The 23822-nt window shown below is 29.6% G+C and overlaps 1 protein-coding gene across 2 annotated transcripts in view; it reads left to right on the top strand.

Moving 5' to 3' along the window:
* Positions 1-3958: 3958 nt before the first annotated feature.
* The window catches only part of LOC103575985 (peptidyl-prolyl cis-trans isomerase E), a 79702-nt gene continuing 59838 nt past the window's right edge, over positions 3959-23822 (top strand). Inside the window, exon 1 of one of the 2 annotated variants that reach the window (XM_014443481.2) lies at positions 3959-4222. In XM_014443481.2, the coding sequence (XP_014298967.1) occupies positions 4217-4222 (6 nt within the window). In that variant the 5' untranslated portion in view covers positions 3959-4216. The remainder of the gene's footprint in view (positions 4223-23822) is intronic. The other variant, XM_014443480.2, reaches the window with a different exon arrangement.

The raw sequence follows: 23822 nt of genomic DNA on the forward strand, positions 1-23822 counted from the left end.
CTGTAATGTCTTAAATTTATAAGTTTAAAACAACGTATTTTTTTGGAATTTTGTAGTTTCTAGTATTTTAATATCTAATGTAAAATTTTTTTTAATTTTACGTAAAAAATAAAAAAAAACAAATTTTCTTACACGAAAAATTCATTAACTTAATGATGAATAAATAAGTAATTGATAAATGACGATATGTACGTCTAAGAAATAATAAGTACCATAAATTTCCATAAATCAACATTTATAATACCCATGTCTACCATATCATCATCTTTATTATTAAAATTATTAATTTATGATATTTCTTAGGTTTTAATTGTTATTCACATCACTTAATATGAAATAAAAAATCTAATTTAAAGATTGTAATTTTATTGATTGCTGCCATCCTATTGCTGCCAATATAATTATGTGATTTTTCAATTTGGTACAGCTTGAAATTTATTAATATTATCATTATTATTAATATTATTATTATGTTATAAAATAATATATCTGATTTGTCAAGTTTTGATGCAATGGTTTATATTCAGAACAGTGTACGCAATCAACGCATTGTAATTAATAAATATAAATATATGTAGTTATTTTGAAGTGCTTATTATTTATATTTAATTAATAAATACAATATTTTAATTATTAATAAATACAGTCGTATATAAGAGTTGATTATGTATAATAAATTAATTATTAAGTATTTCAATAACACAATGATTTCAAATTTAATTAATAAATTTTTAATAATTTCTTCATTTAAAATTAGTCTGTTAATTATATATTAAACACAAGTTTATAATTAAATTACAAGTTTTATTATTTGCGTAAATTGACACATAAATATATTCAAACTTTATCTCTATCTAACATTAAGATAATCTCAGAATATCAACATAGCGCCGTATGGTAATTTGTAGATTACAAAAATTCCTTTATAACCGACGCTTGCTCTTTTATCTACTGAGTCATTGAGTAAAGTTGTAATTGAATACAGTTGTTCCAGAGTGGAGAAAGAACAGCAGAATAAAGTTGCAGTCTAAAATGGTGACGACAGATCGAATTTTTGAATAAAGATGGCACTGAGTAAAGAAGTTTGGAGTAAAGTCGTCACACTGCCTAAAAAACTACTTTGCGATTTTCCAAGGTATATTAACAAAAAATTAATATAATGATTTGCCTGAAAATTGTCGACAACTTTTTTCTCGTCAACTTTTGAAGTGAATTTGCATTCTAATTCGGGTAGTAAATTTACGTCAAATTGTATAGCAAGTTGTATATATATTGTTGTCAAGAAACTAAGAAACTCATGTGAAGTAAATTTTTGCGATAGCAAACTGTGCTATCAGGGTATGTACTGACAGTTATGGCCGGAACTTAACTTCAAGTTAACTGCAAAGTGTTGTCATTCAATTAGTTGATGGCAGCTTTCCTAGAACTTATCTCCAAAAAGCAGATGTAAATTCACGTTAAGCTATAGATATTAATTATCTCCACATTGTAATTAGAAATTGGAATATATCATAGTTCCTGTCAAATTGTCTTCAAATAGATCACAGCTAACTGTCAGAAACTTTCTATTGAGTAACTTTCGTTATCAGAGTAGGTTCCCTGATAGCCAGACATTGCTCTACAAGTGTTGTAGAGCAACACTTTCGGCTAACTTAACGAGAAAGTTTCTGACAAACCTTGGCTGGTTAATACTTTCCTTTAAGTTGATTTCAGAATTCGGCAGTAGCTTGAATGTAACTTGCCAGAAAAACTTGCCGTCAATTTGAAGTGAAACTTTCAATCAACTTAACGTCATTGTCTGATGTTAATACTTGTAGTCAAATTAAATATAAAGCTGCAAACAATTTACTGTCGACTTAAAGGTAGCTGCTTGCTCTCCAACACTTACCTTCAAGTTACCTTTAAAATACAGCAGTAGCTTGTACTTAATTTATGGTAAGGGTGGCTATCAGGGTTTGTATGACCTAAATTTTAGCTAGTTGTGTAAGGCCAAAGAAATACTTGCCAAGTAACGTCAATTGATAAACTTGAAATTAACGTCCGGTCATTTTTTTAATTTACCCTTACACACTGTTATGTCCTGGGAGGTTACTAGGGTCGGAGCTGACGCCACCTCCTGGGCAGTGGGCAGTTCGTTGTCACGCGGAACCAATTTTGAATTTGAAAACAGTGATAAATTTATTGTTGAGTACGATAATGATGGTTATAATTATTATCTAATGAAATAATAAAATTATGGATAAGGATAGATGTAATTGATAAAATAACTTTTATCTGAAGACTAAGCTTTATTATAAAGTATAGATAAGATTTGATCAATAATAACAGTTGTGCTCGTCAATAGTTTTCGGAGAGGTTAAGTCACATCAGACGGCAGAGAGATCTCTGACCTCCGCTCTCCAACTTCTCCCCACTACTCTCATGTCCACACTCATGCTCATACAATATATATATATATATATATATATATATATATATATATATATATATATATATATATATATATTAGTTATTGACCAAATAGACTTATACATTTATACTTTCTACTAATACAAATTTGAGATACAAGCTTACACATTTACGTTCTTTACTTTATCCATTCCACGACTTCTTGTTACTTATATCATTTATATTCTATTTTCTTGTTTTTGGATACAATTTTCCAGTTAAATTTTCTAGACTATCAGAGGTGTATTCTTCTATAATTATTCTATATTTCGATTAATTTATTTATTATATGAATCACTCTTTATCTAATATAGAACTATATATTAACAATAATAGATAAGTTCTTGTGATATGGTTTTCATTTATAAATAACATTGATTTATTATATATTTTCTCTTCTTATTTGTTTATAGAGTATGCATTTGTTTATAACCATATTTACTGTTAACTATAGAACAAAGGCCTATTCATGATTTTTATGCGTGTGTTTTGTTTAGGTTTTGAGTATCGGGTGACAGGAAACGTTTCAAGATCACTCAAACTGTATTTATATTTCTCTGAATATAAAATCAAGATTTGCTTATCTATTCGTTCAATTTTTATAATCTAAATATATAATTTAATAAGTATGTGCCACGACGATTTATTATCTAAATTATTGATCAAATATTGATAAGACGCAATATAAGTACTGATATATAAATTTCAAATGGAGTTTAAATGCGCACCTATTTATGTATCTTAAGTTCACTAATTAATTAACAGGTGGAGGCACCTGATCCACCTGAGGATACTCATTGTCATTAATGCCTGGCTCCCTGCATGGTAATGAATTTATAGTCTGGGGGACTAGGCATTAATAACAACGAGTGGACATAACACAGCAACTAGACGCCAAGTTGGCCGCAAAAGTTGGTACTTCCAAAGTTAATAGACACTTTCTGAGAAAGTTGGTGGCAAAAGTTGAAAATCCAAAAGGATGACGGTCACTTTGTGAGAAAGTTGGTGGATAATTTGGTTGCAAAAGTTGGCAATTCATAGTTGACGGAAAGTTGCCTTCAATTTTCTCAGAAACCCGTCTCGAATTGCGGCTTTTCCCTGGCATTGACTTTCTCAGAAAGTTGGCGGTAACTTGTAGCCAAAAGCTAGAAAAACTAGAGTTGTTGACAACTTGTCGTCAAGTTGGTTGCAAACTAATAAATACCAACTTTTTGACAAGCAACTCATGCTATCCGGGATAATTAAGGGTGGGCAGTACTAACCGAATTTTCGAATTTTACTTTTTTAATTACATTTTGAATAATTACGTCACTCGAATGATGAAAACTTTCCGCAAAAGTTTGTCTTATACATGTTTTCGGAAACTATAAAAATTTCTATAATAATAATTGATTAAGAAATTAAAAGAAAAGTAAAATTCAAAAATTCGCTTAGTACGGTCCAGCCTTAAGCAAAAATTAACCGAAAATTTTTCTTTCCAAATTTAGCTGTCAAATTGTCAGCATATTCGGGCAGTGAATTTCAAGTAATTTCACTGTCAAACTACAGTCAATTTCAAGCTAAAGAGGCTATTAGAGTAATATGACGATGAGTCACTTTCCTAAGTATATTTGTGTACTGATACCGGCCTGCACATTATTGGTTGAAAATATCACAAATAAATATTAAAATCAGTCATAATTTATAAAAAAAAAATCAATTATTACTATTTTTAATGAAAGTAAAGACACCATTAAATTGAAAATGAGTAATACTAAAAGGACAGTCTATGTTGGTAATGTAAAAGTTAAAACTTAACCTTAAATATGCTTAAGAATTAAAATACAATGAATAAAAAATATATCAAAATTATAACAAATTTAACTGATTTCTCTTAATTTCAATAGGAAGATCCTCCGCATAACAATTTTTGGTTTTTTTTAGTGCACTAGAAGAAAATTCATATCTCACTTATTAATCGATCATACATTAAAAGCTCATATACTATTTTATAGGAAATTGAACGCTCTACTAATAAGGTTTCTTACATTTTTATCGTAAATCTCACCATTCAAGAAATATTGAAGTTTGAATTTTGATTATTTTAAGACATTCATTTTTGCTTATGAATTTTATTACTCGTGAACAAATACAGATTTTGAAATGGGCAATGCATAATTTTCTAGGAAATTAAATGATCTACAAAAATGATCTTATGCTTGGTCTATTGAAGTAAGCGTTTGGAAGATATCCATCATCTAACTTTAATGCATACCGATTTTAACAGTGTTTGATAACTAATTTGGAAAGTTTCAATTCAATTCATGAAGTTTGAGACAATATATACAAATTCAAGACTTTATCAATAACGAAATGTTTTAAGCTATATTCAAGTTTGTTTTTAAGGCGTAAGAATGTTTGGCTATATTGAAAAAAAAGACATAATGTGTCATTTACCGCTCCGAGTTAATTATTAATCAATTCTCGAAAAAATTTGGAATAGAAATAAAAAATAGCTCTTTATTTTTTAAGACAAATTGTAAGAGAACATCCAAAAAATTACCCTGCTTGCAAATCGGAATATTTTCTATGGTTATAGCGTATAAAAGTAAAATAATTGTTTCAAAATTTATAATTCAGTTGATAATTGAAATAAAAAACTTTCTTATGACTAATTAAAGATTTCTTTTTCTTTTATACTGATATTTATCATAATAAATTTATAAAAATAACCTTATTTTTGAGGGTATTAATGAATAATTGACTCTAAGCGGTAAATAATGTCAATTTTTTTTTTTTCAATATTAGCAAATTGACGCCTGAAAAAAAAAACTTGAAATATAGCTTGAGGCATTTCTCTGTTGATAAAAACTTAAATTCGTACAAATTTTCTCAAAACTCGTAAATTAAATTGACCCTGATTAAAAAAAGGTATTTGATAGGATTAAAAATTATTAAAATGTTAATACTTTCAAATCCTGCTGAATACTGTAAATCCTGTTTGAAAATTCACCATTAATCATATTAAATACTTGTTAATACTAAAATGATCAAAAGGAGTAATAGGATATGACAGAATTGACGTAGCATTTATATTCCTGATACTATTGAATATTTTTTGGTCCTGAAATAATGTTTTCATTTCATCATCTTTTTAGGATATAAAAGGATTCAATCAATATTTAAAATTTTTGTTTCTGTTAAAAACTTTTTAATCCTGAAATAATGTTTCCATTACATTATCATTTTAGGATATAAAAGGATTCAACCAATATTTAAAATTTTTGTTTCTGTTGAATAATTTTTAATCCTGAAATAATGTTTTCATTTCATCATCTTTTCAGGATATAAAAGGATTCAACTAGTATTTTAAATTTCTGTTTCTACCGAATGCTTTTTAATCCTGAAATAATGTCTTAATTTGATTATCTTTTTCGGACATAGTATGATTTGAATCGTATTCAAATTTTTTAATTCTGCAGAATACTTTTTAATTTTAAAATAATTTCTACATTCTATAATGTTTTGGGGACATTGAAGAATTAAACTAGAAATCAAATTTTTTATTCTGTAGAATACTATTAAATTCTAAAATATCGTTTCAATTTAATTATTTTCATAGGCTATTAAGTCGGTTAAATGATTAGATTATGCTTGAAATTTTTTAATTCTGTTGAATTCTTACAAATATTGAAATAATGTCTAAATTTGATTGTTTTTCGGTAATTGTATAATGATTTGAATAGATATGAAAATTGCTAATTTTGTTGGTTACTTTTACAGCCTAAAATAATTTTTAAATTCAATTATTTTTTCCAATCATAAAAGAATCCAACTGCACAGAAAGAAATAAAACTTTGACTCAAAAGTAAATTTTTTCCAGCCAAAATATCCAAAGGAAGACTGAAAATTTTTTGAACAAAGTCAATAAATAACAGATGATCATTAAGAATAAATTACAAAAAGAAATAATAGTATTTGAATATTCTACTTATTCTTAATTTTTGGCTTCAGCTTTCACTTTTGTTTCCATTTTAACTTGAATTAACTTTTTGAATGAATTAAGAGATCTACCAAAGAAATTTACAGCTTTTGAGTATTCTTTGACTACCTTAATTCAGAAATCTAATTTAGAATGATTCAATCCATGCTAGAGTGTATACCTATATATAGTCAATTTTTCCAACTTTGAATTGTTTTAGATCGTATTTGAATTATTCCAAATTAGATTTCTGAATCAGGGTAGTCCAAATATTCTGTTCCTGGGTCCGTTTTGTATAAATGACTAATTGGAATATGATACTTTTAAGAGTCCATTTTCCCTCAGATTCTTATTCGGAATGTTGAACTTGATATCTTACTATATTTCTGGAATCAATCATATAATCATCAAACTGGCTTTCACATCTTCAGCATTCATCACTACACCTTTTGCTTTCCAATACTTGACTATATACACTTGAAAAGATTCTGGGCAGCCTCCAGTCTTTCAACGTGTACCGCATAATACGATAACCAGATCACCGTGCACTGAAAAAAAAGTTTAAGTCCTATTGGTATACACTTTTTTAATGAATTGGTATTGCGGATATGATATAAAAAAGTTTAAGTATTATCGCAATACTCTGTTTAAGTGAGTGACTTATATTTTCCGTACGATACTATTGAAAGTCCAGAGAGTATAGTAAAAAAAGTTCCAGCGTGTATTTATATTATGCCTTTAACCTATACATCGCTCTTAAGAGAATCAAAAAGATTATTTACATAATTGACATTAAAAATTATCATTTATGGATTCCTGGTTGAAAAATAAATTAACCGAATGAAATTTATCATGCTATCATCAAGTCTTTGAATATATGTAATTTTAAAATATGATAAAATTTAAACTCATTAATGTCAACCGAGGTTAATCTTTATTAAAATAATTGTAAATTCCTATTATTAGTGTTTTAATCATTATTTTTTAATAAATAAAATGAAAACAAAATTTAAAAAAAAAAATCAAATAAATTAATAAAAAATAAAAAATAAAATTAATATATTTAAGTCGCCAGGAACATATTATAGTTATTATTAATTATTTATCAATAATAATAATAAATTTAATTTTTGAATGAATTTAATTTTATGAATAAATGGGTTTATTGTCATTTCTTTAATCTATAGAAATATTTCTTTCCATAACCTTTCTTTTCTAATTCTGTAAATTTATAAGTGTAATGATTTTTCGAGTGTAGAGCTGATATGAGTTTTGCGGTGGCGCTAAAACTCGGTTTAAGTGTATGACTTAAACGAGTGTCAGTGTAGTGCTTAAAAATATTGCGTTGAGACTCAAACATTGTTTAAGTATATTCGCAATACCAAGTTTTGTAATATTACTGAAATTTTTAAGCGTCGGATTTATACTTTTTTTTCAGTGTGTCATATTCCAGTAAGGGTCTAACTAACGTTCATATTCATATACAGCTGTCTTAAGGTTGACAACTGCTTGAAATCTTTTCCCAGCCTTATTATACAACCGAATACACTTTTTGCTCTAGTTCTCACATTATCCACTTGACTTATGAAGTTTAATTTATTCAATTTCGAATTTAGTTCTATGAAAATTAGGAAAACGGTTGACCCTAAAAACCATTCCTGCAACTTCCCGCTAATTTCATACTTAAGCTCTCAAAATTGCACATTACGTTTTTGAGCGTTTCGAGCTCAAAAATATAATTTTCGTGTCATTTTGAGTTCTCCCAGCTCAGTGGTCTGATAGAAGTTTAAGAAAAAGACTATTTCTTGAATTTTTAAGCCGCCATAACTTTTAATGGAATGAACTGATTTTCACGCGGTTAGCGGGATTCGACGCAGTTCTTTGAGTCTCACAAAAAATTTTCAAGTTTGAATTGATCGAACTAGGTATTTCGGAATCACTTCGAAAAAAACACGTTTTTCGGTTTTCTTTCGATAACGATACTTACAAACGCACGCACCCACGCGCGCACATACACACGCGCTCATGCACATGCACACATACACACACACCATCGTGAGAATAGTCAGGGAAGTTTCCTAGGACCTCAAAACATCGAGATCTGATGAAAACTCGATTTTCGAAAAACGGAGTAAAAGCAATAACTTCCTGATTTTCGAAAATTTTTAATTTTCTTAGCGGGAAGTAAAAAATTTTTCATCCCAAATAAATATATTTTTAATCGTGATTTTAAAAAATAAAAAAGTATTTGAGCCCAGGAAAAAAAATCTGGGCGTCGGTTGACCCTGCGGGCCAGCCCCAAAACTTCCCGCTGTTTTCGACCTCAAAGAGCTCGAAAACATTAGTATAGATATATTTTCGAGCTCTTCGAGCTCAAAAATGCTATCACATGCAATTGTTTTTTTACGATATTTTCAAGCTCTAACAAGTTACCTGTTATGCTGAAGTTTGAAAATTTAAGAATCGAAAATCATCAATGAAGCGGTTTTTAAAATTTAGTTCCTGATTATGTTCAGTAAAATAAGTGTATTGAGGCAGAAATCAATGTCGGGGATCAAAATCAAGATTGAAATAAGTTTTGACTCATGTAAGAAACAATAAAATATGAAATATCCGATAAAAATATTAAAAACTACGTTTTATCGACTTTTTTGTTGATAATATGATTTAAACTAAAAACCAAATTCGATGACATTATGTGATCAAAAGAAACCATAAAAAAAGATGAGTTGGTATGATATCGCACATTTTAGTACGTTATATTATGATTTATCCGGAAAAAATAACATCAAATGTTATTTTTTTAACTTTTCAACGTCGATATCTTTTGAACTAATCAATCGATTTTGATAGTTGACGTGGCAATCGGCGCGTTTTATTGAATTCTAGAGCTGATTAAAATTTGAAATCGATCGCGTCAGTCGTTTCGAAAATATTTAGAAATAACCGTTTTTCACCATTTCTTTCTCCCGCGATAACTCTCGAACGAATTATCTGATTTTGATGTTTGACGTGGCAATCGACGCGTTTTATTGAGTACTAGAGCTGATTAGATTTTGAAGTCGATCGTATGAGTCGTTTTTGAGAAATCAATAAAAAACTAAAAAAAAAAATTTTTTTTTTTCGTAATTCGCAAATATTTTCGAGTCTATTCGATCAAATAATCTGAAATTTTTAGGAAAGTTGACGGCCAACAAGCTCTTTCGATTGCCACCTCAACCATCCAAATCGATTCATTAGTTCAAAAGTTACAAAGAGTTTACACACACACACACACACACACACACACACACACACACACACACACACACACACACACACACACACACACACACACACACACACACACACACACACACACACACACACACACGCGCACACACACACACACACACACACACACACACACACACACACACACACACACACACACACACACACGCACACACACACACACACACACACACACACACGCACACACACACACACACACACACACACACACACACACACACACACACACACACACACACACACACACACACACACACACACACACACACACACACACACACACCACACACACACACACACACACACACACACACACACACACCACACACACACACACACACACACACACACACACACACTCGGACATCATTCTGAAAATAGTCAGAATAGCTTCCAAGGACCTCAAAACGTCGGCATCTGATGAAAACTCGATTTTCGAAAATCGGGGTGAAAACAATAACTTCCTGAAATTTTTAAAAATCGTCGATTTTCTTAGCGGGAAGTTAAAAAATTATATTCAATTAGATATAATTATATAGTATAAAGCTATATAAGTAGATTACTGCCTATTTGGCTTCTTTTTGAAAAATGTACGAAAATTACTAAAAATTATTATTCCATTCAAATTAATTTGATGATTCCATTGTCTGAATGAAAAAAATTTTTTTTTCTGTTTACCGAAACTTCAATTCACTTCAATAATTTTTTTTGTCCTAAATGAGTATTTTTAGAGTACAAACTCAAAAATCATTTTTGATAGAGATTTTTCAAAATAATAATTATGGGGCATTCCATGCCAACTCGTTCTACTAATGGATTTTGCATCTCCGATTTCGCTGAAATTGGGGTACTTTTTTGTACCCCTAGAAAAAGGTTTTTATGAGTTTTTTCAAATTTTTTCGTCCAGCTGGGAGATATGGATTTTTCAAGATTTTGAGATTTTTTTTTTTTTTAAATAGCCATAACTTAGTGAAAAATTGTTCGATTTGGGTCTTTTTTTTTTTTTTTTTTTTTGAAAATTCGTGTTTTTTGATGAATTTTCTAAAAAATTCATGCAAAAAATTATTCATTGTGAATTTGATTTTTTTTATTTTAAACTTAAAACGGTGATTTTAAGATTGTTTCTATCCTTCAATTTTTTTGAAAAAATCTTCAAAAACATTAATCCCCAAAACACGAATTCCGAGCCTAGTCTCGCAATGGGATAATTTCGTAATGATGGGTTATAATTTTTTTTAACTTCCCGCTAAAAAAATTGAAAATTTTCGAAAAGTCGGGAAGTTATTGGTTTTAGTCTGATTTTCGAAAACCGAATTTCTATCAGATCTTGACGTTTTGAGGTTCTAGGAAGCTATTTTGACTAATTTCACGATGATGTCCGAGTGTATGTATGTGTGTATGTAAGTCCGTATGTAAATATCTGTAACTTTTAAACGGATGAACCGATTTTGATCGTTAAGGTGTTATTCGACGCGTCTTTTTGATATCTAGAAGCTATAGAAATTTAAGCTTAATCAGTAAGGTGCATTCGGAGATATTTCAAAAATAAAGTTCTTTCAAAAAAATTTTTTTGGAGAACTTTTGATTTGCGCAATGGTTTGATTTCAAAATCTAATCAACTCTAAAATTTTATAAACTGCGTCGAATGCCACCTCAACCATCAAAATTTGTTCATCCGTTCAAGAGAAACCGTTGACGAAAGAATTAAAAAAAAATTTGTTTTTCGATTTTTTTGAAATTTCTCAAAAACGACTAGATAAATCAATTTCAAAATCTGATCAGCTTTGGGACTCAATTAAACGCATTGATTACCACCTTATCTGTCTCAATCAATTAATTTGTTTGGAGAAAAATGGTAAAAAAACGTTTTTTTTTTTCCGAAAATAAAGGCTTGCAAAAGTATTTTTGACCGTGAAGAGCTCGAAAATGTATTCACAACAGTATTTTCAAGCTCAAGGAGCTCGAAAACAGTGATAAGTTTTGGGGCTGGCCAGCTGATAGACCGATTTTTTTTATTGTTTTGCTTCTCAATGTAACAACTGAAAATTTAGCTGTTAATTAAATAAATTCAAGGGGCTTTACTCATCTTTATATTTATGCTGTACATTCAAGTGATGCTTGCACATTATTTTTTCGTAAGTAGAGTGGAGAATAGAAAATTTATTCACAATAATTTGAGAGAAAGGGTATTTTTATCGAAAAACATCTTGCAGAGAAAAATCTATTTGTTCTATGGACTATTCTATGAAATCATAATACGTTTTTTTTATTGTAAACCTCTAAATATATATCAAATAATATGTTTGTTGATATAATTGAACTTTTTACTTACCCATGAAAAATGAATTATATATGGCCATATATAAGGCATTTATACATGGCCATATATAAATGCCTTATATATGGCCATGCATGAAAATTGGCCAGACATGGCCATATATGATCATACATGACCAGATATGTCCATATATGATCATACATGACCAGATATGTCCATATATGATCATACATGACCAGATATGTCCATATATGATCATACATGACCGCGTATGGCCACATATGACCATACATGGCCAGGTATGGCCATGTAGGACCCTATATAGTTTGATAAGGCCAGATATGACTTGATATGACTATGTATAGAAATTTTAATTAAATTAAAAAAAATTTTTTTGTCAATTATTTTGGCGACGCAGAGATTATCAGATATGCGAATAAATGAATTCCTAATCGAATTAGAAATTTTCAATTCAGAAAAAAAACACTAGACTTATTAATGACCGCACCCGCTTTAGTAGGATTCGAACCCGGGACCTTCCCCGTACGAGAGACCGACACTTTGACGACTTGGCTATGCAACCGACAGTTACAACGAAGTTTAGTTGTGCAACATAAGATTGAAAGAATGTAATCGCTTTTGAAAAAGCAAAATATCATCAATGTGTTATTCATAGATAGAAATCATTCGAAACTTTTAAATGTTATGTGTACTCTAAATTTTTTTTTAAAATATTATTATTATCAGTAATCGTCAACTTTTACTAAAAAGTAGCTTAGTTAATACCTTCGTCGTAAAATTTCAAAGATATCGAGCGACATTTAACAATTTATATTTTGACTTTAAATTTCAGCAATTCGATATCCCATTTATATAACATCGGAAATTTTTTTTTTCCGGTTTCAACTTGATTTTTTGGTGTTAAAAAATTTTTTTTGAGAAAAAGAAGTTTAAATTATTTATAGGGCATGAAATTTGCCACAGAAAAGTTTATGAGAGTCAAGATGGTACGACCAATGATACTCGAGTTACAGAGCTTGAAAGTTTGGTCTTAATATAATTGGCATAAAATCGCCTAAAATTCAGAATTCATTAATTTTACGCAAAAAATTTAAACGAAATTTTTGTATATAGTTCATACATGCTCATGCATGAACTGTATATGGGTATATATTATAACCGGTGGGCCTGGCTGGCTAGCTCTTGTCCAGGCCATGGTTACTTTTAATTAACTTAATTAATTTAATCTTATGATCTGGAGGGGTTCGCTTCGTTCCTTGAAATTTGGACTTATTAATTATTAAAGGAAAGGAATGCCTGGTGGCTTATTCAGTGAAAAATTTGGTTTTGCATTATCAAAAGAGAAAATACTATATTTATTTCACCAAATACCCATTTACAATATGAAAATTTCCTCAATAGAATTAATTAAAATAAAATTTAGTATATAAGTTTTGATATTTTAATTTACGCGGAAGGAGACCAAGTATACATTTAATTTGAGGAAGACGAAATCCCACTTACGTTGTACCTTACTGCATGCTCCATCCTTGTAAATGTAGATGAAAATGACTCTCAGCAGGAGTGGCAACAAACGTTGTAGGCCCAATCTTCGGTGATAGAAAATCGCAGGAAACGACCAGCAATAATGCGGCAACACTCAAAAATTTTATCAGCACGATTTAATTTTAACTTTACTAAATGACCGCGTGTAGAAATTTGACTCGAAATGTGGTTAATTAGAACGTTCTTTGGATAAATAATTTATAAAATAATTACTGTGGTTATTAATATCGAACGACCAAACTCAAAGATATAAAATAAATTAAATAAAACTGAACACTGGACTCAATGACTAAATACGACTAGACTTATCGTTAGGCCGGCTCAAGTAAATTATCATGAGCTATGGTTGTAGGTGAGTAGGAACTTCGCTAAGCGTCATCAGTCCACTACCCTTCTGGTCCACTCTGGGTGGTAGCCAGGGCTTGTCTTCGAGTAACTGCTTGCTGGCTCTTTTAAAGGGAAATTCTGAGGGCGTGGAACTACCCCACTATTGTCTCAATAGAATTCGATCTAAGAGGCCTCTGACATGGCCCCGGATGACTGACGAGTGTTAACTAACGTAAAATTGTTCTAGGAGATGGCCGTGAGGTCAACTAGACTTTGGCGCTCGATTTTCAAGTCGAAACGCACTGTTACAATATAATTCATTAATTATGGGCATAAATGATCATATATAGTCATACATAACTATGAATGGTTATATATGTCCATATATGATCTATATATAATCCATGTATGAACTATATACGGCCATGCATAGCCATATATGTTTCATTTTCACACGACAATTAGTATATGCATATACATATACACAAATTCTTAATCAGTAAGAAATATACACATATCGAACTACTATCTTCTCATATTTTGCATATTGAACATAAAACTTAATAAACATCTATTAATAATTAAAAATATAAATAATGTAAGCATGGGATGAATATAATAAAATGACTTATTCATTTGAATTTACGTTGTTGATAAAAAATATAGTTTAATTTAATAAATATGCAAGCGCGAAAACCTATACGAAACACATATATTTCAAGAACTAACGTAATTTTACTTAAAGACAGCTTACACCTCAAATACACACACACACATATATATATATATATATATATATATATATATATATATATATATATATATATATATATATATATATACAAGAAATTCTTGTTTGGACAATATTATTTTATTTTCTCAGTGTAAAAATGTATGAAAAAATGATTTTCGATTAATTAAAACCAAAGCTTATAAAAATATTGATGTTTTCTTGATGGTGTTATGTCCGACTTTTATTTATTTAATATTGGTTAGCGTGGATTAAGGCGTTCGGACTAACCAATGCAATTTTCAGCTTAAATGTTTAATTCAAGCCTTATTATATTTATTTAGGAATACGTTTCGATGCGAGTTCTCTTTGAATCTAATACCGATAAAATAAAGTTATATGCGTAAGTCAATAGGTGGAAAAACTGTGGATAAGTTTAGCCGATTCCCGGTTTCATCGCATCCTTGGTTCCATGAAATATTTCGAGGCTGATTGACAATTTCGTTATTGAGTAGAAACGAAAAGAAGCCAATTTTAAAGTTCCTTACCTTTCTCGTTGATATATTTTTTCTCTGTGATACTTCTTCCCTGTTGACTCCTGGACTGGCTGCTGTATCTCTCGTACAAGTGATCTTCAAGTGAGGGTTGGGCAATTATCTTAACTTATTTTGTTAATCAAACACAATACTAATGCACTTTTTGTTTACTTTTATTTCAATTTTAATTATCGATGAAAAATAAAATTTCTTAATTTTTCTTTAATAATAAATAGAGATATTACTCTTTAGAGGAATATATTTTTATTCTTTGACATTTATTCACTTTTTATAGTAAGGGAGAGTGGGGTCAATTGAACCAGTAAGCTTAAAAATAAAAAAAAATATAAAAAAAGGCCATTCGGCAGCCGAAATGGAAGTAGATTTCTCATTATTTGATTATTTCATCCTTTCAAATAAACATTGATAACAAAATAAATTTTTTTTTTTTAACATTCTCGAATATTCTCAAGGTTATACAACCAAAAGTTTTAAGTTAAATGCAATAATATTGAAGAATTGAATTTAAAAAATTGAAAAAATTGTCAGAATGATAAGTTGAATCGCGAAAATTGATAGTACGAGAGCCGGACCTACTTCGAGTTTCACCGATCCTGTAACCTAATGAGATATATTTTTTAAAAAGCTTAGATAATAGACAAATACGCCTATAATAGCTTGCCTATCAAAATCCTGACCAGGCTATTTTTAAATAAATTAATAAAAATTAAATTTTTTTTAATTTTTTACCGCTCTTGCAACCTGCCAAATTGTACTCTAACCGACAGCAAATAATGCATAGAATATGCCGCGGTAGCCTTGCCTATCCATTTCTTGCCCAAACTACCTGGCAAGCGGGTATAAACAGGCAAGTCAATATAAAAAACTCCATCGATTTATGAACCGCTTCAATTTTATACCAAAATGTAGTTAATTTTATAACAAACACGATGGTATAGGATTGCCTACGAAAAACCGGTCATTAATATCCATTGTCAGGCTTTGAAGTTTGAAAATCGGAGCCAACAGTGGTGCGCGAGAGAGAAAGTCGAGCGGTAAAAGTCCGTGCGTTAGAAGAAGACACAACATGACAGTTGTGCGTGCTATATTCCCGAGATGTAGGCTACTGCGCATGTTCTGTCTCATACTTCTTATTATTACTCGGAATTATTTTGGCGCAATCGACAATAAAATTTATTTATTTTATAATTATAGATTATTTTACTTATATTTATAATTATATTAATTATATCTATAATTAAAATAATGTTAGTATATATATATTGAAAAATATATCCTAATTGTAAATGAGAATATATATATTCAGTTTTTACAATTTAACTTTTAACTAAAAAAACTTAAGTATAAGTAAAGGAAATAGAAAATTAATGAAAAAAATAAAATAAAATAATATTTATTACATTTGTAATTTGTAAAAATATTTATTAAAAAAAAAGAAACAGCTTTTGAAGATTTCGTCTTCAAAATCTATTACAGCTTCATTTAAACCTCACGAAAAAACACTTTTTATCCATTTCTTATTATTTAATTCAGAACACGATGCACCCGGTCAACGTTGTTGTTTTAAAATAATTCTGGATAATAATAAGAAGTATGGGACAGAGCATGCGCAGTATCCTACAACTGGAAGACATTGCGTGTACATCTATCATGTTATGTCTTCTTCTAACGCACGGACTTTTGCTGCTCGACTTTCTCTCTCGCGCACCACTGTTTGCTCCGATTTTCAAACTTCAAAGCCTGACAATGGATATTAATGACCGGTTTTTCGTAGGCAATCCTATACCATCGTGTTTGTTATAAAATTAACTACATTTTGGTATAAAATTGAAGCGGTTCATAAATCGATGGAGTTTTTTATATTGACTTGCCTGTTTATACCCGCTTGCCAGGTAGTTTGGGCAAGAAATGGATAGGCAAGGCTACCGCGGCATATTCTATGCATTATTTGCTGTCGGTTAGAGTACAATTTGGCAGGTTGCAAGAACGGTAAAAAATTAAAAAAAATTTAATTTTTATTAATTTATTTAAAAATAGACTGGTCAGGATTTTGATAGGCAAGCAATTATAGGCGTATTTATCTATTATCTAAGCGTTTTAAAAAATATATCTCATTAGGTTGGAAGATCGGTGAAGATTGAAGTAGGTCCGGGTCTGAGACTATGAAGTTAAAGAAAAAAAAATTATCTACGAAAAAGTATTCTGTCTTCTTTACTATAGAATTAATAGTGAATACGAAACTAAATAGAATAATTTAGGTTGGAATTTCAATTATGATAGATCTAAGCGTCATATTTGAAATCAGTAATATACACTGTAAATAAAACCAAATTGAATATAGACATTTGAATTAAAAGATGAGGATTTTATAAGTGTTACACAGTAATAATATAAATTCAATCAGTTTTATAAATTTACTAAAGAATACAGTAGTTAGATTTCTATAAATTGTATTGAAAGTAGGAGAACCAATGCAATAGCAAAATTTCATTTAATGAGTAGTAAGATAAGAAATTTCATTGATCTAGGCACATAAATAGGCATGAAAATGAAAGCTTATTTAAAGAGCTTTCAGATGAATTTTATAGAAAATCGATAAGTTATAGCATTCAAAAAATATCTAAGAAAGAATAAGTAAGAATATGAATTTCTGACATTGTAAAAATTTTGGAATGCTATAACTTCTAAACTAATTGTCCAATCGAGCTCATTTTTCGAACTCGATCAAGGTAATCACCCATAAAATACGTATACCAAGTTTCAAGGAGATCGGTTTGAAATCGTGGCTATAATAAAAGTGAAAAGATAAATAAAATTATTTATTATAATATTTTAAGAATGTTTAAAACTATTTATCTATTAGATAAAATAATTAAACCAATGAGTTATATAGTGAAAATTGAAGACAATCAAAAGAGCTTTCACATACAACAAACTAAAATGAGCTATCTCTTTCCGTTTAAAAGTTACGTCCAGTCAAATCAGTAAATAAATTTTTTTTTAAATTTTACAAAATTTAAACTAACCATAAATTCTAAACTTATTGGCCGAATTGGCTCATCTTCGAACTCACCCAAGCTAATCGTCCATAGAATAAGTATACTAAGTTTCATTGAGATCGGTATAGAATTGTGGACGCTATCGTTGGAGAACCGTGCGTTATATATGTATATATGGGTGATTCCACCAAATAAAGTTATTTTTACGGGGCGACCCTCAACGATTTGATTGAACTTAGTGGAGTCTTTCCATGTATTTAAAAAAAAATTCTCTGAAACTTTGAGCCTTTCATATGCAGCAGTTTCAAAGTTATGATTTTTCGAATTTTTTAAAAACTTTTGTTTTCAACTTTTTCATTACTATTTTTGAAAGAAAACAATTTAAAAAAAAAATGAGCACATAGTAGTTTTTCATAGGAAAAATTCTCAGCTTTCCAACGAAAATATCCATTTTTTATTTTAAGTTACAGAAGTCCCTTTAAAAGTCGTTTAAAATAGGAAAAACGATTTTTATGACTGTGCGGCGCTTGATACATCTAATTTGATATTTTTTTCTGAAAGCTGAGACCTTTTCCGACAAAACATGTAATTCTCACGATGTGCATATTTTTTGTTTGAACAAAATTAAATGAAATATAAACTCCTAATGATTAAAAAACTTTAATTTTTAGGTTTTTTGAGGATCTTGATACATTTTTAATACAAATATAACCTTGGCTATTAACAATAGGTAAGAAAAGGTGTACTGCTTGTGTTTCTTTCAGCGTATTTGACTCTAAGTATCGTACGTCTAAAACATTTATTTTCTATAAAAAGTCATTATTCCTTGATTAAGAGAAACGATTTGAAACGATTTGTAATGTTAAGTGCTCATAAAAAGGGTGATTAAAAAGTATTCAAAGTATTCAAAAGCATTAAAAAGTATTGAAAATTTTTTTTCCAATCGTTTTAAATCGTTTCTTTCAATAAGAGTTGGTTATAAAAGTGAAATCAACGCCGGTAAAATTTTGAATAGCCTGGATGCATAAATCTTGCGGTGTGAGGATATGTTTTCTAGTATGTATATGCAGTAAAGCTCTGACAACAAAAATTATAAAACTATTTTTCATGATACCAGCATCAAAGCTTCAAGTTTAGGAATTAGTGATTTGAACTTTGATTCTTGGATTTAGTTCAAAAATGATTTCAGGCTATTGATGTTATCTCCCTCAATGACAGTTCTAACTTTGTCAACAAGTTTTATAAAAATTTGTGTAAATAATAAAGAGCATTTATGGTTTTTATTTAATTATAAATTGCAAATCATAAGCTACGCATAGACTTATGGTTGAACACACCATCGATCTTTAATTAACTTAATTCTGACTGCCTGCTGCCACTGAAACTAATTTTTAATGCAGGTAATCATGAAAAAAATAGTGTGTAACACGAGATGAAACACGACTTCAGATTGCAGTTATTGCCAGCTTTTGCCTGCGGCTTGGGCAGCCTACTTCACTCTTGTCTGATATCGTTTTGTTTCATCTCTTGCCACACAATGAACCAATATAGTTTGATAAAACGATAAAATCAATGACTTGTATTTAAATGATTATTGATTTTGTTCAAACAAAAAATATGCACATCGTGAAAATTACATATTTTGTCGGAAAAGATCTCAGCTTTCAGAAAAAAATATCAAATTAGATGTATCAAGCGCCGCACAGTCATAAAAATCGTTTTTCCTATTTTAAACGACTTTTAAAGGGCCTTCTGTAACTTAAAATAAAAAATGGATATTTTCGTTGGAAAGCTGAGAATTTTTCCTACGAAAAACTATTATGTGCTCATTTTTTTTTTAAATTGTTTCCTTCAAAAAAAGTAATTAAAAAGTTAAAAACAAAAATTTTTAAAAAATTCAAAAAATCATAACTTTGAAACTGCTGCATATTAAAAGCTCAAATTTTCAGAGAATTTTTTTTAAATACATGGAAAGACTCCACAAAGTTTGAATCAAATCGTCGAGGGTCGCCCCGTAAAAATAACTTTATTTGGTGGAATGACCCATATATATATATATATATATATATATATATATATATATATATATATATATATATAAATACATATATAAACTTTTGAATCAAATGTATTTTCTGACTCAGCTCGTCGAGCTGAGTTAAGAGGTAGCAAAATTTTTCGGAAATTCCATTATGAGGACAAATACAATAGTTAGATTTCTATGAAATTTACTAAAATGAGTAGTCATTTTAGAATTATATCTCAATGCACTAAAACTTAGTTTGACCAAAATTTGGAACCAATATGATGATTTAATTTTAAAAAATCCAAGTTTTTGTGTTTTTAGGCATCTAAACTTTTTTTTTAGCTCTTGACAAATTGTTTAATAATTTTTTAATTTTTAAATGTAATCTTAAAATTTTTTTCGTAATAGTTTCTTACGTATATTAGTCATAAATTCCTAACTTTACTTCTAGTAAAATAGTTTTTGATATTTTTTTTTAAATTAGTTATTTCAATAAAATCATATGGGGTCAATTGAACCAGTACTCTCGGGGACGGTTGAACCACACGAATCACACTGTGAGCATCAGAGGTGCGCGCGCATCTTGACTGAATGTCAAAAAAAGCTAAACTAACCAAGAAAAAAAATAATTATATTGACAGAAGTTTCAAAAGTGATTGTTATAACATATAATGTTATTTAAAGTAATCAATATTATTAGAAGTGTTGTAATTTCAGTTTTAAGTAGTAATGAATAGTAAATTATTCATTAAAGTCATTCGTTTGTGGTTCTAATAGGCTTGGTTCAATTGCCCCCGACTAGTGGTTCAATTGCCCCCGCAAAGAAGATGATTGAACCATTCAACGCCGTTGTACGATTTCGTATTTATCAAAAATTTTCATTATTTGTTATGTGCTTATGAGATATGATAGTCTATATAATAAATTATAATTTTGTAAAAAAAAAGTTATCATTTTGCTTTTATTCATAAAAAAAAAAAAATGTTAAAGTATTTTTGGTTTAATTGACCCCCACTCTCCCCCACACTGTTTTTTTTTTTTTTTTTTTTTTTTTTATAATATGTAAGACATAAATCAGAATTTCATGTATTTTATGTATGAATATAATTACGCTCACAAATATGAGCTAACACTAAACTACTCCCTCACAACCAATAGCACATTTTATTTCTTATTATTTCTTTTTATTATTTTGTTTTCTGTTTTGTTTTATTTCTTTTGAAATGGAAATTTTTATTGTAGAAAAATTAAAATTTTTTTATTTTCCTTTTATATATATATATATATATTTAAATATATTTCTTTCTGTTTAACTATTTTTTCTTTTTATGATTTATTTTATGAATTAAATAATTTTTATCTTGTTTGATAAAAATAAATGTTACTTTAAAGATACTACTGTACCTGATATGTGACTCTTGGCTGAAAACTTTGAATTTAGCTAGTAACCGAAAAGCAAGCCGGTGCTCAGTAGAGTAATTGCTCTTCAAAAAATTTTGAAGCTGCAACCATGGGGGTCCGAGTTTGGGAAGAGGGGGCTACTTAAGTAAGTTGCAACGTAAGAGATGTCCGGTTGACGCATCTCAATTTAAGTCAATGCTAATTGTGAGTGTCACCATGCATTAGAGTGACTGAGGTAAGACTTAAGTGGTGAACTAGGAAGAATAAGGGAATGAAAGACGAGAGAAAAAGAAACCCGTATGACATTAGATACCACTCAGTTGAACCCATCCTTGTTTCTCTCTTGAGAAAATGGAACATTCTTATCTTATTCCTTGGAGATAATTAACATGAGTGAACCTATGAAAAGGTTGCCGAGTCGGACGTTATGTTATAACAGTGGTCAATGTAGATGGACTTAGGGGTTGTTCACCCCCTAACTTTGATTTTTCGGAAAAACCCAAGAAAACGTATCCTCTACTTTTTTTTCCTCTTTTGATCGCCGTTTGTTTTGTTAAAATCCAATGAATAGTTTTTTTTTATAAAAGTTTCGTGAATTTCAACCCTTATAATTTGTGTTCCATTTATGTTTTTACTATAACACCAATGTTATGTAACAGGGTAATTTTCAACCTTGCCAAATTTGGCCCCTTTATTAATTGATCTTAATAAGGGCGTCACTGGAAGATAAGACTCGGCCTTCCAGAACCGGAGATGTTAAATTTAGAAAATTCAGGGTCGTTGAATTTTACAAGAGTGAGAAAGGATGAGGAATTAAATTTATTACACAATACTTTTATTAATATAATTAACAATTTTATTTATCACACACAATTTTACCCCACCGGGTTTTACTTCACTTATAATTTTATTATTTTATTTTATTTTATTTTATATATATTATTAATATAATTATTTTATTACTACGGAGTCCACCGGACTTTATTACATTAATTACTTAGTCCCCTGGACTTTATAAATTAAAATATTTAGTTGGCCATCGGCCTGATCCCCTGGATCTATACTAAACAAACTAGGCAACTTGCCAGATCCCCTGGATCTAATTATTTCAAATTAATTAATTAAAAAGTCCCCTGGAATCATTTCATATCGCACACACACACACACACACACACACACACACACACACACACACACACACACACATACGGTTAATTAATCTATTTTCTGTCCACTGGACTTAATTCACACACACACACTTTAAATTTTCTTCAAAATTTCTCACTAAAATTTAAATTTACTTAATTTAGTTATTTTTAATTTCCTCTTTTGTATAATCATTTATTTTAATTTACAAAATTTTTCCAGTAAAAATTTCCATCAAGTAATAGATTTTTTTCTCGAGTAACTGACGCTATCCTTCTCTACTTCGCGCGTCTCAGTCTATCTCTCTCGATTTCGTGTCTTTCTACCTCTACGTTAAACTTTAGATTTTCTTTTAACAATTTTTTTAATTTACTGACATCAATCGTTTACTCAAAGTTAAATAGTTAATTCTTAAAATTTTTTATCACTTTTCACAGCACTTGATTACGGAAATAAATTTTCAGTCTTACTAGCTATTATTATATTTTACTTATTAACTAATGTCGATTAAATTATAATGTGACAATGACTCGATAACGAATTTAATTTTTGGCTTCCTGCCGAGAAATTTTTCTCTAATTTATAATTAATACTGATTAAAATTCTGGCCTCTCTGCCGAGAATTTTATTCCGACGGACCGCGTTGTAAAAAAATATTTAGCAAAAGAATTCTGGCTTCTGCCGAGAATTTTATCTTATACTGAACGACCCGGAAATGGCGACTGTCCACGAATAATAATTTCTTAATAGTTACGAAAAATTAGTTGTTAATAAATTGTGGCTACTGCCAACAATTTATTTACCTCTTTCTTTTCCTTGTGGCGGCTTCAATTTCACTCTCACAGTCCTTCCGCCGATTTCCTCGTTTTCCTTTATTTTCTCCCAGCTCTCTTTTTATTTTTTTTATTAAATCTGTGGAAAATTCAATACAAATCAATTATCTTTCTTAAATTGTATCGGCTTCCTGCCGGATACAAGAATTTCAATTTTATTTATATGACTATAGCTTCTGGAAGGTTCCACTCTAACCTCTCCAGAGCTTATATAATTACCTTTATAATTGACGTGCAGTTCCTTCTCGCTTCATTG

This window comes from Microplitis demolitor, chromosome 10 (genome assembly GCF_026212275.2).
Source record: "Microplitis demolitor isolate Queensland-Clemson2020A chromosome 10, iyMicDemo2.1a, whole genome shotgun sequence".
In the NCBI taxonomy this organism is placed as follows: Eukaryota; Metazoa; Arthropoda; class Insecta; order Hymenoptera; family Braconidae; genus Microplitis; species Microplitis demolitor.